Source organism: Syngnathus typhle, linkage group LG13, assembly GCF_033458585.1.
Source record: "Syngnathus typhle isolate RoL2023-S1 ecotype Sweden linkage group LG13, RoL_Styp_1.0, whole genome shotgun sequence".
NCBI lineage: Eukaryota > Metazoa > Chordata > Actinopteri > Syngnathiformes > Syngnathidae > Syngnathus > Syngnathus typhle.
Genome location: NC_083750.1, coordinates 200,565 through 216,266, shown reverse-complemented (window position 1 = coordinate 216,266; position 15,702 = coordinate 200,565). Strand labels below are relative to the sequence as shown.

The 15,702-nt window shown below is 43.3% G+C and overlaps 1 protein-coding gene across 18 annotated transcripts in view; it reads left to right on the top strand.

Annotated features, from left to right (window-relative positions):
- Window positions 1-15,702, top strand: part of LOC133166154 (SUN domain-containing ossification factor-like) — an 84,167-nt gene that overhangs the window by 18,575 nt on the left and 49,890 nt on the right. For 16 of the 18 annotated variants that reach the window (XR_009717704.1, XR_009717703.1, XM_061296200.1 and 13 more), the window contains 11 exons: window positions 182-296; window positions 6,901-7,017; window positions 7,247-7,479; window positions 7,599-7,697; window positions 7,767-7,896; window positions 7,968-8,085; window positions 11,364-11,488; window positions 11,565-11,632; window positions 11,712-11,819; window positions 11,907-12,012; window positions 12,245-12,265. Coding sequence is in view for 16 of the 18 variants with exons in the window: in XM_061296200.1 (XP_061152184.1) it covers window positions 182-296; window positions 6,901-7,017; window positions 7,247-7,479; window positions 7,599-7,697; window positions 7,767-7,896; window positions 7,968-8,085; window positions 11,364-11,488; window positions 11,565-11,632; window positions 11,712-11,819; window positions 11,907-12,012; window positions 12,245-12,265 (1,240 nt within the window). In the remaining 2 variants the exon portion in view is untranslated. The remainder of the gene's footprint in view (window positions 1-181; window positions 297-6,900; window positions 7,018-7,246; window positions 7,480-7,598; window positions 7,698-7,766; window positions 7,897-7,967; window positions 8,086-11,363; window positions 11,489-11,564; window positions 11,633-11,711; window positions 11,820-11,906; window positions 12,013-12,244; window positions 12,266-15,702) is intronic. The other 2 variants (XM_061296190.1, XM_061296188.1) reach the window with 2 other exon arrangements.

The following is a 15,702-nucleotide window of genomic DNA, read 5'->3' as shown; positions in this document are numbered from 1 at the left end:
CTTTTTGATTTGCTAGCCCTTCCTTAATTTGCAAACAGATAAGATAAATTCGACACGTGGCATTACAAGCCACCTGGACTTTTCCCAATGCCTCACATATAAAATATTTTTTGTAGCAACGTGTGGGCTTGCTGTAAGATAAGCAACATCAGTCGGTGATTATTGCTTCCTTGCCCTGCAGGTTCCCTAACTGCCATGTTGATTGCACAGAGCCAGACCAGGAGGCCCAAAGGTCTGAGCCTCGGCAGGACATCGATTTGGAGGGCGAGTCAGGGGACTCTCATCAGGAAGACGAGGTTGGCTTGACAGTTTGCGAGTAGCGGTTCTTATTCAACAATCACTCCCGATGATAGCATCACCATCAAATGCTTTTATCGAAACAATACCTCAAGCTTAAATATAAAAGTATTGTTTGTCTTGTAATATATGAATTTATTGACACACTTGAAGAGTTTAAGTGCAAAAGCAAACATTGCCATTCTTTGGTGAATTAAGTAAGATTTTACTTAAGATTTACTTAAATTTTAAGATGGCGGCGCCCCAGTCGGCTGCGGCTCGACGCGATTTCACAAATTTCACATAATATGCCGCCTAGGGCACTACTTATGAGACAAAGTTTAGGTTATCCATCCAGTAGGTAAGTTTATGATCGCCAGCGCCTGCTGGAGGTACGGTCATCAAGTGTTTTAGATGGACTCATAGACACAACTACCCTTGCCGGAGTGCTTCGGGCCCTAGCCCTGGAAGCTCACGTTGCAGCGGGCTCGCCGGGCAGCACACGCCGGAGAAGGAGTAAGCGGAGGCGGTGCGACCGGCGGCGAAAGCGCGGCTGTCGAGGTGGGCTAACGGCTAAGCTGAAGGCTAACCCCTACAAACCGCCACTTCCATCCATCTTCCTCTCCAACGTCCGCTCACTGGATAATAAAATGGACCATCTACAACTGGAACTCTCTTCAAAGAGGGAGGTTAGAGACTGCTGCGCTTTCATCCTGACGGAGACATGGCTGAACTCATCAATACCGGACTCCGCCGTTAGCCTGGAGGGGCTAGCTACATTCCCCGCTGACAGAAACAGCGACCTAAGCGGTAAATCCCGAGGAGGTGGGCTGTGTGTCTACATCAACAACAGCTGGTGCAAAAACGCTAGATCTGTCGCCAGCTTCTGCTCTTCGGACATCGAGCTTTTGACTGTCAACTGCAGACCCTTCTACCTGCCCAGGGAGTTTACTGTTGTTAGCATCACGGCCATGTATGTCCCTCCTAGCGCTAATACTAAAGAGGCCATGAGCGTTCTCTATCGAACAATCAGTGCAATCCACGCACACAGAGGGTGTTTTCATCATTGCTGGGGACTTCAACCAAGCTAACATGAAGACTATTCTCCCTCATTTTTACCAACACGTGGATTTTCCAACTCGGGGAGAGAACACTCTGGACTTGGTTTATACAAATATAAAAGATGCATTCAGAGCAGCCCCCCGCCCGCACCTCGGCTCTTCAGACCACCTATCTGAAATGCTAATCCCTGTTTACAGGCCCCTGCTGATCAGAGCAAAACCTACAGTGAAGCAGGTGAGGGTGTGGTCTGAGGGGGGCATGGAGCCGCTCCAGGACTGCTTTGAGTGCTCTGACTGGGACAGGTTCAGATCAGCAGCAACATATGACAATCAGATCGACATTGAGTACGCCATGACTGTGTTAGCCTACATCAACAAATGCACCGAGGACGTCAGCACCACTAAGACCATCATCAACCGAGCCAACCAACGACCCTGGATGACTGAGGAGGTTCGTCATACGCTGCGAGCACGGAACGCAGCCCTCAAGTCTGGCGACAAGGAGGCACTGAGGACAGCGAGAGCCAACTTGAACCGTGCCATCAGGTTAGCGAAGCGAAGCCACAGTCGAAAAATTCAGGATTTTTTCCACGACGCCAATAACACCAGGAGCATGTGGCAAGGCATACGAGCGATTACTGACTACAACTTACCCTCCCCCCCCGGTGGGTGAAGTTGATGGTGACTTCCTGAATGGTCTAAACAACTTCTTTGGGCGGTTTGAGGCACTAAACGGCACTCCGGCAGTTAAATCTGTTCCCCATCAGGAAGAGGAGGCACTCTGCCTTGACTCAGCCGACGTGTTGAAGACTCAGAAGAGTCAACCCACGTAAAGCCCCAGGCCCTGATAGCATACCTGGGCGGGTGTCATAGGAATGTGCAGGTCAGCTGGCTGGTGTCATCACAGACATTTTTAACATCTCGCTGGGCCAAGCCACGGTGCCTGTATGCTTCAAGGCTGCCTCCATCATTCCGGTGCCAAAGACACCTCAAATCACCTCATTCAATGACTACAGACCTGTGGCACTGACTCCCATCATGATGAAGTGCTTCGAAAGGCTGGTCAAAGACCACATCGTCTCCAGACTCCCCCCGACATTCGACCCGTTCCAGTTTGCCTACCGGAAGAACCGCTCTACTGAGGGTGCCATCTCCTCCGTTCTTCACCTGAGCCTGGCTCACCTGGAGGAGAGGAACACCCACGTGCGGTTGCTGTTCCTGGACTTCAGTTCAGCGTTTAACACCATCATTCCACAGCATCTGGTGGGAAAACTGGAAGGCCTGGGCTTCAGCAACCCCCTTCGGAACTGGCTGCTAGACTTCCTCACCAACAGACCTCAGTCAGTCCGGGTCGGACAGAACACCTCGGATGTCATCACCCTCAGCACAGGCTCCCCTCAAGGCTGCGTCCTGAGCCCCCTGCTGTTCACCCTGATGACACACGACTGCGCCCCCAGGTTCACCACCAATCACATCGTGAAGTTTGCAGACGACGCAACGGTGGTGGGCCTCATCAGCGATAACGACGACCTGGACTACAGAGAGGAGGTGGAGCAGTTGGTGGGCTGGTGCAGAGACAATGGACTGATCCTGAATGTGGATAAGACGAAGGAGATCATCGTCGACTTCAGGAAGAACCAGCCTCACCACGCTCCACTGATCATCAACAGCTCTGCTGTGGAGGTGGTCAGCAGCACTAAATTCCTGGGGGTCCACATCACAGACGACCTCACCTGGACTGGGAACACCACGACACTGGTCAAGAGGGCACAGAAGCGCTTGTACTTCCTGCGGAGGATGAGGAGAGCCCACCTGCCCCCACCCATCATGAGGACGTTCTACCGAAGCACCATAGAGAGTATTCTGACGAGCTGTCTCTCGGTGTGGTGTGGGGGTTTCAGCGCCTCCGATTGGAAGAACGTAAGGAGAGTGGTGAGGACAGCAGAGAGGCTCATCGGGGCTCCTCTTCCCTCCATTCAGGACTTGTCATCCCAGCGCTGCGTGTCCCAAGCCCAAAATATTATTAGTGACCCATCACACCCCCACCAAGGACTGTTCTCCCTGCTAAATTCTGGGAAGATGTTTCGCAGCATCCGCTGCAGGTCCACCAGGTTCTGCAATAGTTTTTTCCCTACTGTCGTCAGACTGTTGAACAGTCAACTTGGCGTTCCCCTGCGCGCTTTGTAAATACTGTTTTTGTTTCCTTCATTGCTGCACTTTATATTTATCTTATCTTATTTCATATTTATATAGAAATGTCACTTTTTGTCCAGCCGAAATATCATTCCTTTGTTGAAAGCCGTATGCAACGAAATTTTGTTTTGTGTGCACCAAGTGTTTACAAAATGACAATAAAGTGAAAAATCTAGAAAATCCCAGTAGATGATCTTCAAATAATTAATTTGCATATTATTCCATGACATAAGTATTTGATCATCTATCAACCAGTAAGAATTTTGGCTCTCACAGACCTGTTAGTTCATCTTTAAGAAGCCCGCCTTTCCCCCACTCATTACCTGTATTAACTGCACTTATTTGAACTCATTACCTGTATAAAAGATACCTGTCCACACACTCAATCAATCAGACTCCAGCCTATCCACAATGCTCAAGACCAGAGAGCTGTGTAAGGAGATCAGGGATAAAATTGTAGACCTGCACAAAGCTGGGATGGGCTACAGGACAATAGGCAAGCAGCTTGGTGAGAAGGCACCAACTGTTGCGCAATTATTAGAAAATGGGAGAAATTCAATCTCCCTCGGTCTGGGGCGCCATGCAAGATCTCACTTCGTGGGGCATTAATGATCATGAGGAAGGTGAGGAATGAGCCCAGAACTACACGGCAGGACCTGGTCAATGACCTGAATAGAGCTGGGACCACAGTCTATAAAAAACTGATCAGTAACACACTATGCCGTCTAGGATTAAAATCCTGCAGTGGACGCAAGGTGCCCTTGCTCAAGCCAACGCATATCAAGGTCCGTCTGAAGTTTGCAAATTACACATCTGGATGATCCAGAGGCGGTATGGGAGTAGGTCATGTGGTTTGATGAGACAAAAATAGAACTTTTTGTTTAAACCCCACTTGTCGTGTTTGGAGAAAGAAAAATGATGAGTACAACCCCAAGAACACCATCCCAACTGTGAAGGATGGCGGTGCAAACATCATTCTTTGGGGATGCTCTTCTGCAAAGGGAACAGGACGACTGCACCGTATTCAGGGAAGGATGAATGGGGCCATGTATCGTGAGATCTTGGCCAACAACCTCCTTCCCTCAGTAAGAGCATTGAAGATGGGTCGCGGCTGGGTCTTCCAGCATGACATCGACCTAAAACACAAAGCCAGGGCAACTAAGGAGTGGCTCCGTAGGAAACATCTCAAGGTCCTGGAGTGGCCTAGCCAGTCACCAGACCTGAATCCAATAGAGAATCTTTGGAGGGAGTTTAAAGTCTGTGTGGCCCAGCGACAGCCCTGAAACCTGAAGGCTCCGGAGGAGATCTGTTTGGAGGAGTGGGCCAAAATCCCTGCTGTAGTGTGTGCAAACCTGGTCAAGAACTACCGTATTTTCCGCCCTATAAGGCGCACCTAAAAACCTTTTTATCAAAAGTCAACAGTGCGCCTTATAGTCCGGTGCGCCTTATATAAGGATCAAGTGATGAATTTGTTGATCCATACTGGTTGTACACAGTGCTCTGCCAAAATGTTTTAGTACGTTTTAGTATGACTAGTAAATTACAAGGTCGCATCGCTTCCCAACATTACGGTAACTGTAGTCAGGGGGCGTCACCGAATAGCTGTTGTACCCGCGAGGCTATTTCATTTCAAAATAGGCTGCTCCGTTAATGTTTCGAGTAAATCTACGGATCGATATGGAAGGGAAACATAGGTAAGTAGTACCAATGCGTTAGATCGAGCTTTAGTCAGTTCTGATCATTTTATAGGAGCTCGTTTGAGAAACGCGATTGTTTACACTTTGCTGAGGCTCATGGGAGATTGCGAGCTGAGGGTCATGGGTTTTTGCGGATGGCTAATGCTATAACGATAGCTGCTATCCGCGCGAGGCTATTTCATGTCAAAATAGGCTGCTCTGTTCATGTTTCGAGTAAATCTACGGATCGATATGCAAGGGAAACATAGGTAAGTAGTACCAATGCGTTAGATCGAACTTTAGTCAGTTCTGATCATTTTATAGGAGCTCGTTTGAGAAACGCGATTGTTTACACTTTGCTAAGGCTCATGGGAGATTGCGAGCTGAGGGTCATGGGTTTTTGCGGATGGCTAATGCTATAACGATAGCTGCTATACGCGCGAGGCTATTTCATGTCAAAATAGGCTGCTCTGTTCATGTTTCGAGTAAATCTACGGATCGATATGAAAGGGAAACATAGGTAAGTAGTACCAATGCGTTAGATCGAACTTTAGTCAGTTCCAATCATTTTATAGGAGATCGTTTGAGAAACGCGATTGTTTACAGAGGGCTCGTTGGTTATTGGCTAGTGGGTGCATACCGCAACCCTAGTCAACCTCAGTTTGTTGCAGTAAAGCTTCTATTTTATGCGCCTTATAGGCCGGTGCGCCTTATATATGGACAAAGTTTTAAAATGGGCCGTTCATTGAAGGTGCGCCTTATACCCCGGTGCGCCTAATAGGGCGGAAAATACGGTACAGGAAACGTCTGATCTCTGTAATTGCAAACAAAGGTGTCTGCACCAAATATTAAGTTCTGTTTTTCTGAGGTATCAAATACTTATTTCATGCAATAAAATGGAAATTGATTACTGTTTTTTCCATGTATAATGCGCAAAATTTAACAAATCTATTGTCCTAAAATCTGGGGTGCGCATTATACATGGGTACAAAAAAAAAATATATATTTTTTTTAAATCCGGATATGATACGGAGGCCGCCATTACAGATGCGCTTTCTTCTCTGCTGTTCACTTCAAACACGCTCCATACGAACACAGTGCTCTCGTATCAGACGCTTGCTCGATCACCTGCTCGTTTGCTGTCACAATGTACCCTACACAAATCCGAAACATTTCTTCGCTATTAAGTTTGCTAGCGCATGCGCAGTGATACTGACCGGCAGAATAACATCCGGTTGTTCCCAAAGATGATCTTTTTTCTGAAATAATTCTACGTTTACGGACTTAAGTAGGAGTCAAAATTTGGGTGCGTATTATACATGGGTACAGGCTTTTTTCCAGCATCGACATGCCATTTTTAGGGTGCGTATTATACATGGGGCGCATTATACATGGAAAAAAACGGTATTTAAAAATCATACAATGTGATTTTCGGGATTTTTTTTTTAGATTCCATCACTCACAGTTGAAGAGTACCTATGATAGAAATTACAGACTTCTACATGCTTTGCAAGTGGGAAAGCCTGAAAAAAAACAGTGTATCAAATACTTGTTCTCCCCACTGTGTATACTGTATATTTGGTTGTGCGTTAAAGCTAAAACAATTTATTTAGGGCATTTGAAGTCAACACGTATTTAACAATTAAGAGGTTAACTTCCCTCCATCCCCCCATCCCTTTGTATGATGTCTTCAGGCGGGTGAGAGCTTGGCTTCGCACCTCCAGTCGTACAGAAATGAACAGTCACAAGGGGATCATCAAAAAGAAGAGCAGTCCACTCAAACGGTGGACAAAGAAGAGACTCATTCGGAGGTAAGTCAAATATCAAGTTGTTATTCTCACCGATTTTATAAAAAAATAAAAATAAAAAAATAAAAATGTTGAACGTACATCAATGCTCAAATTGTTGCCTAACTGGGCAATAGTTACTTACTTCACTACTGCCTGGTTATTATAAATGCGACATTTGGAGTCCATGCAAACTCGGTTATTCCTCAAAGTCAAAACAATTCCAAAGTTTTGCTTGACCTTTATCTTCCAGCCCCATGAACTGGACAAGCCCAGCTTAGAGGCAACCTCAGAGATCGTCAGAGCTATTTCCCAGCCAAAGGAGGAACACAAGCTACACTTGGAAATGGAAAACTTTGATGTACCTGCTGCTCAAGAACAAGAATCAGTTGTCCTGATTAGGTCTTCCGATACAGACTATGAATCCACAGTTGAGGGAAATGACAGTCCTGGTATTCCTAGCCTTCAAAACATTATAACAGTCAGGCAAGAATATCACAATTCTATTTAATTTGAGATTTAATTCATTAAGATATTTCATGAAGCGCTGCCTTTTTTTCCCTCCTAAATTGTTAGATTACAAAAATTTGCTCTTGTCATCTTAGTGTTTTGGACGATGAAAATGACGAAGCTCATTCTGACGTCCTTGACTCTGAGTTGCCTGCTGAATGCATGGAAGAGGCTAATCCCTATCATCATGGCAGGTAGTGAACTACTTTTAATCGGTCAATCCCAGATGAAAGATTCTGAATTCTATTAAAATGTTGTTGTAGGCTTCCTCCAGTCATTTTGGAAAACATGTCAAACGCTCACACAACTGGTACCAAAATTCACAGTGACCCACCGAATGCCCAGGCTGCTCAGCATCTGGATGACAGCGTATCACACCCGCTCAACGAGCAAGTAAGTAACATAGGCAACAAATGGCTGCCGCCTCCGCAAGCACCAATTTCAGTTTTGATATCGTCCCTCAGGACTTGAATATTGCCAACACCGCGGACACCGATCCTACCGTGAACAGCAAAGACCCTGAAGACATCCCAACGTTTGATGAGTGGAAGCGGAAGATGATGGAGGTGGAGAATGAAAAAAGTACTGTTCTATTATTGTGCTTTTTTTTTTATTTTTTATTTTATTAAATAGAATACCGTGTTTTCCGGTCTACAAGGCACACCTAAAAACCTAACATTTTCTCAAAAGCCGACAGTGCGCCTTATAGTCCGGTGCGCCTTATATATGGATCAATTGATGAATTTGTGGATCCATGCTGGTTGTACACAGTGCTCTGCCAACATGTTTCAGTACGTTTTAGTGCGTCTAGTAAATTACAAGGTCGCATCGCTTCCCAGCATTGGAAGGTCAGGGGGCGTCACTGAATAGCTGTTGTACCCGTGAGGCTATTTCATTTCAAAATAGGCTGCTCCGTTAATGTTCTGAGTAAATTTACAGATCGATATGGAAGGGAAACATTGGTAAGCAGTACCAATGTGTTAGATTGAATTTTAGTCAGTTCCGATCATTTTATAGGAGATCGTTTGAGAAACGCTATTGTTTACACTTTGCTGAGGCTCATGGGAGTCTGCCAGCTGAGGCTCATGGGAGTTTGCGGGTGGCTAATGCTATAGTGATAGCCGCTATACCAGAGATGGGACCAAGTCTCACATGTGCAAGTCTCAAGTAAGTCTTAACCTTCAAGTCTCAAGTAAGTCCCAAGTCCTTTTTTTCTTGGGCAAGTCAAGTCCTTAAATAAAAGTTAAAAAGTTAAAGTCCCAATGATCGTCACACACACATCTGGGTGTGGTGAAAATTGTCCTCTGCATTTAACCCATCCCCATGTGATTTTGATCCATCCCCTGGGGGAGAGGGGAGCAGTGAGCAGCAGCGGTGCCGCGCTCGGGAATCATTTGGTGAAATAGGTCAAGTCCAAGTCAAGTACTTAAATAGGTCAAGTTAACTGTAGTTTTTATTTATTAACTTGCTCTATATTAAGTCATATTTATTTAATTCAGTTTCATCATCATATTCATTGCATTAAACTATATATACACACACCTATTTAGATAAATGAAAAGCACTTACTTGGCAGAATGGCTCCACAGATGATGGACAAAGTTTGAAGTTGTCGTCTGGCTGTCCGAAATGTTTTTGTTGGCATCTCGCACTGTGCTTTCCATCTTTTGCCATCATAAAAGTAATTGCGATAGCCGAAGGTGTTGACTCGCGGTACCGCTCCCACTGACATGTTTGCGCATGTCTGATATAAAGGGCCGTGATTCGCCAATAAACACGTTCAGTAGGTAGAGAGGGCACGACAAATTGATTGACAGGGTAGTGATCCAGTCATGACAACGCCATTCTCAGCTTGCGCTCCTACCGCGTTATCGATATATATTTTTTTATGTATTATTAATTTTATATTCAAACTGAAAACATAAACTAAATAACACTGAAGTCATTCAAGTCATTGTGTCTCAAGTCAAGTCCCGAGTCTTTAACTTCCAAGTCGAGTCAAGTTTTTTCATTTTTTGTCAAGTCACAAGTCATCAAAACAGCGACTCGAGTAGACTCGAGTCCAAGTCACAGTGACTCGAGTCCCCATCTCTGCGCTATAAGCACGAGGCTATTTCATGTCAAAATAGGCTGCTCTGTTTTGAGTAAATTTACGGATCGATATGGAAGGGAAACATAGGTAAGCAGCATGCGTTAGATCGAACTTTAGTAATTTCTGATCATTTTATTGGAGATAGTTTGAGAACCGCGATTGTTTACAGAGGGCTCATTGGTTATTGGCTAGTGGATGCATACCGCAACCCTAGTCAACCTCAGTTTGTTGCAGTATAGCCTCTATTTTATGCGCCTTTTACTCCGGTGCGCCCTATATATGAAATAATTTCTAAAATAAAAAATTCAATGAGGGTGCGCATTATAATCCAGTGCGCCTTTTGGTGTGATAAATACGTAGTCTTAGAAAACAATTACCGTATTTTCCGCCCTATAAGGCGCACCTAAAAACCTAAATTTTTATCAAAAGTCAACAGTGCGCCTTATAGCCCGGTGCGCCTTATATATGGATCAAGTGATGAATTTGTTGATCCATACTGGTTGTACACAGTGCTCTGCCAAAATGTTTTAGTACGTTTTAGTACGACTAGTAAATTACAAGGTCGCATCGCTTCCCAGCATTACGGTAACTGTAGTCAGGGGGCGTCACCGAATAGCTGTTGTACCCGCGAGGCTATTTCATTTCAAAATAGGCTGCTCCGTTAATGTTTCGAGTAAATCTACGGATCGATATGGAAGGGAAACATAGGTAAGTAGTACCAATGCGTTAGATCGAACTTTAGTCAGTTCTGATCATTTTATAGGAGATCGTTTGAGAGACGCGATTGTTTACACTTTGCTGAGGCTCATGGGAGATTGCGAGCCGAGGCTCATGTTTTTTTGCGGATGGCTAATGCTATAACGATAGCTGCTATACGCGCGAGGCTATTTCATGTCAAAATAGGCTGCTCTGTTCATGTTTCGAGTAATTCTACGGATTGATATGGAAGGGAATCATAGGTAAGTAGTACCAATGCGTTAGATCGAACTTTGGTCAGTTCTGATCATTTTATAGGCACTCGTTTGAGAGACGCGATTGTTTACACTTTGCTGAGGCTCATGGGAGATTGCGAGCTGAGGCTCTTAGGAAATTGCGGATGGCTAATGCTATAACGATAGCTGCTATACGCGCGAGGCTATTTCATGTCAAAATAGGCTGCTCTGTTAATGTTTCGAGTAATTCTGCGGATCGATATGGAAGGGAAACATAGGTAAGTAGTACCAATGCGTTAGATCGAACTTTAGTCAGTTCTGATCATTTTATAGGAGCTCGTTTGAGAGACGCGATTGTTTACACTTTGCTGAGGCTCATGGGAGATTGCGAGCTGAGGCTCATAGGAAATCGCGGATGGCTAATGCTATAACGATAGCTGCTATACGCGCGAGGCTATTTCATGTCAAAATAGGCCGCGCTGTTAATGTTTCGAATAAATCTACGGATCGATATGGAAGGGAAACATAGGTAAGTAGTACCAATGCGTTCGATTGAACTTATGTCAGTTCCAATCATTTTATAGGAGATTGTTTGAGAAACGCGATTGTTTACAGAGGGCTCGTTGGTTATTGGCTAGTGGGTGCAGACCGCAACCCTAGTCAACCTCAGTTTGTTGCAGTAAAGCTTCTATTTTATGCGCCTTATAGGCCGGTGCGCCTTATATATGGACAAAGTTTTAAAATGGGCCGTTCATTGAAGGTGCGCCTTATACCCCGGTGCGCCTTATAGGGCGGAAAATACGGTAATACAATGCTCGTATTTTTTTCCCCATTAGCTCTGTCCACACATACTTCTACTAATGGGGGTTCCAATGTAGTCAAGAAGATGCAAAAAAACTTCAACAACTATGCTTCCGTGGAGTGTGGAGCAAAAATTCTTGGTGCTAATCCAGAAGCTAAGGTATGTTATGTGACACTAACAGCAGCCCCATAATGACCAATCAAGATGGTATTTTTTATTTATTTGTCGCTTTCAGAGCACTTCGGCCATATTGAAGGAGAATATGGACTTGTACATGCTTAATCCCTGCAGTAATAAAATCTGGTATGTGTTTTACATAAAACACCAGATGTCTTTTCAAAAATATTTCCTTGTTAGCTTTTGATAAATGACTCTCTTGCAGGTTCATCATTGAGCTCTGTGAGCCCATTCAGGTGAAGCAGTTGGATATTGCCAATTTTGAGCTCTTTTCTTCTACACCCAAAGACTTTCTCGTCTCCATTAGCGACAGGTAAACTGCAAACCTTTTTTTTTTTCCCGATGAGCTACCAAACAGCAAATGCACTTTCTTGCTGCGTTTGTCAATATACTCATGTAGATACCCGACCAACAAATGGCTCAAATTGGGAACCTTTCATGGCCGGGACGAACGCACAGTACAGAGCTTCCCATTGGATGAGCAGCTTTATGCTAAATATGTCAAAGTAAGACCAGTAGTTTTTTATTTTTCTTTCTAGCTGTTATTGGACTGCCCATATCCTCTTCTGCTTATTTTGCTTTGTATTTTAGGTATTCCGAATTCATAAAATGACACAGTATATAGTTATGTAACCTAATTCTATAATTTCAATATTAGAAGCATGTGAGATTGTTTTCAATGCACCTATTTAGCTTAATTTTTTTTCCTTCTACCCCTCCTCCCTTCTCTTGCTTCAGATGTTCACCAAGTACATAAAGGTTAGCCTTTGTTTTGTGTAGATGTTTGCCAATTGAATGAATTCAATAGGACTCGTGGAAGGGAGTATATTTGTTAACATACTTGTCCTTTTGGCTGATCAGCTTCCCTTCTAACATGCAGCTAACAATGATAGAATCAGTTTTCCTTAACAAATCTTCAAATTTGCTTTATGAATGAGCTGTTGTATTTTCTAACTCCTCTAGGTGGCACTCTGTTCAACATTGGGCTGAAAGTACACTAACATTTCTGAACCCCTTTTATTCAAACCAACAGTGTCATCTAGAGAAGTAAAAAAAGTAGATAAAACTGGTTCATATAGCAAATTTGAAGCTTGATTTTTCTCATCACTAATCTTCCTACATACACATCAATCAAATATCGTAATTTTGGACTATAAATCGCTCCGGAGTATAAATCGCACCAGCCATAAAATGCCCAAAAATGTGAAAAAAAACATTCCGTAATTTTCGGACTAAAAGTTGCACCGGAGTATAAATCGCACCAGCCATAAAATGCCCCAAAAAGCTAAAAAAAACATATAAGTCGCTCCGGAGTATAAATCTCATTTTGGGGGGCAATTTATTCGACAAAATCCAACACCAAGAACAGTCATGAACGAGCAACAACAGGCTAAACCAGGACTGGGCAAACTTTTTGACTCGCGGGCCGAACTGGGTTCTAAATTTGGACCGGAGGGCCGAACCAGGAGCAGATGGACGTAGTGTTTGTATGAAGTAATATAAGCGACCTGTAAAGGTCATTGCATAAAAGATTGTGGCCTTTAGTAGGTAGTAAAGCATGGATATTCCAAACAAGTTTTTTGAAAACAAATGCATTTATTAACAGCATTAAATTTTTTTAATAATAATTCACTAAAAAACTGCTATCAGTGATTCTCATAAAATACGACACTGTTATTATGAATAACAGTCTCCATCACTTCAGTGCCTGCAGGTCAGATTAATGAAAGATCTTATGAGATCACATCAAACAGCAAACATTCTGACCAAATATATCATCTTGAAGAATCGGTGAACGCATACATCCAAATAAAGTAATCAAAACGGCAACACGGTGAGGGGTATCTGAAAATCAGAGCAGAGTTTTAACTCACAAACACCTGGTAACAGAGGTGAGGAAACGAGAAACACTTCCTTAAAGTAAGCCTTAAGAACTTTACAGGTTAAGATTAGTCACAAACAGGTGGTGCATCAATGTCCTTGAGCATCCTGCATTGTTTGAAAATGAGAATGGTCGCTAGTTTCAATCCCTGCTATGTGTACAAATCATATTCAAAATGCCTCCCCTTCATTTTCAGTAGGAACAGTGTTGTTGGTCTCCCTTTTTTGCTAATGCGTCATAGTCTGGAGTAAAATTTGTTGTGGCAATTCTTAGGCGAGATCCGAGGTGTTGGTCCGTTTATCTTGATCTGTGACGGGTTGATGTTGACGTTCATGTGGCTGAACGTCACGTCGCGTACGTCGAGCCAAATTGGCCACTCTCTTTTAAACGCTCGGCACTGTGTCCACCTTGCTTTTCCTTGGGCGACTCATTTTAATGGAAGGATTCTAGGGGAAGGTTTGTGGGTGGCTTTAGCGCAAAACTGCATCTGAAAGCTCAGCGCGCGAATTACAAGAATGCTGTCGTCACAGCCCAAGCTCCAAATTCGGGACTGATACAAATAGAGCGCGGGTGCGCCATGTCCGTACTACTGAGTACGTACACGCACTTGTGAGTGTGCACCGAGCTTTCTGACACGGCTTCCGGTAGTAAATGCGCAGGCGAGCGCTTCCCCATCTACTGGGGAAACGCAGCCATTGCAGGCAAATTGACCAAAAAAGAAAAGTTTAATACAATTCGTTCAGGGTTGGCGGGCCGGATTAAACGGTCCCGTGGGCCTGATGTGGCCCGCGGGCTGTAGTTTGCCCACCACTGGGCTAAACGATAGGTATGCTAACGTGACATAAACACAAACTAAGAGCTGAGAACGGCCCTGACGTAAAATTCAGAGTTATTCAAAAAACGATTACATAAATAACACGTTAATAAAACCATCTACGTTACTCCAATTCATTAAATCCATCAATCGTCCTTTGTCAACAATGCGTGCGCGCCGCTGACGGCTCTTGCACTTCAAAATATTCCACAGGCCCATATAACGATATATAAGTTATATATCAAATAACTATTACCGTTTTTTTTCCATGTATAATGCGCTCCATGTATAATACGCACCCTAAAAATGGCATGTCGATCTTGGAAAAAAGCCTGTACCGATGTATAATACGCACCCAAATTTGGACTCCTACTTAAGTCCGTAAACGTAAAATTATTTCAGAAAAAAGATCATCTTTGGGAACAACCGGATGTTATTCTGCCGGTCAGTATCACTGCGCATGCGCTAGCAAACTCGATAGCGAAGAAATGTTTCGGATTTGTGTAGGGTACATTGTGACAGCAAACGAGCAGGTGATCGAGCAAGCGTCTGATACGAGAGCATTGTGTTCGTATGGAGCTTGTTTGAAGTGAACAGCAGAGAAGAAAGCGCATCTGTAATGGCGGCCTCCGTATCATATCCATATATTAAAAAAAAAAAAGAAAAAGATTTTTTTTTTTTTGTACCCATGTATAATGCGCACCCAAGATTTTAGGACAATAAATTAATTACATTTTGCGCATTATACATGGGAAAAAACGGTATATAAGCAATAATGTTATCAAACCATCTGTGCACTCTAAATCAGTGGTCCCCAACCTTTTTTTGCGCCACGGACCGGTTACATGTCAGAAATATTTTCGCGGACCGGCATTTATATAAATAAATAATACATTTATATAAATAAATAAATACATTTATAATAAATATATAAATACGATGAAATAAAATGATACGACTGACATAAAAGTCAAAGTCAAAGTCTGCTTTATTGTCAACGTCTTCACATGCCGAGACACACAAAGAGATCGAAATTACGTTTTCTCTATCCCACGGTGACAGGACATATTACATGATAGACATACAAGTAAACGACGCAATATAAAAAACAAGAAGGCACAAACAATAATTAATAAGACTAATAATAAATAAACAGATAACACAACAAACTAGAATTTTGCAATTTCTGGAGAAATTGCGTGTGAAGGCGAAATGTATGAATAACTTCTTCGGGGAATGCTGCCGAACGATGTTGAAACGTGTTGAATTACTTGAGAAATGTAGAATATTTGGAGAATTTGTGGTGAATTTCAAAATAAAAGATGTGAAGTTTTTGGTAAGTGGGAAGTTGTGGAATAGGTAGAAAAATGATGAACAGTTGAAAGTTGGAATGGGTTGAATCGGTTGAAAAATGTAGAAATGAGAAGGGAAAAAGGAATTGGGTGTGAATTTCAAAATAAAAGATGTGAAGGTTTTGGGAAGTTGTGGAATAGGTCGAAA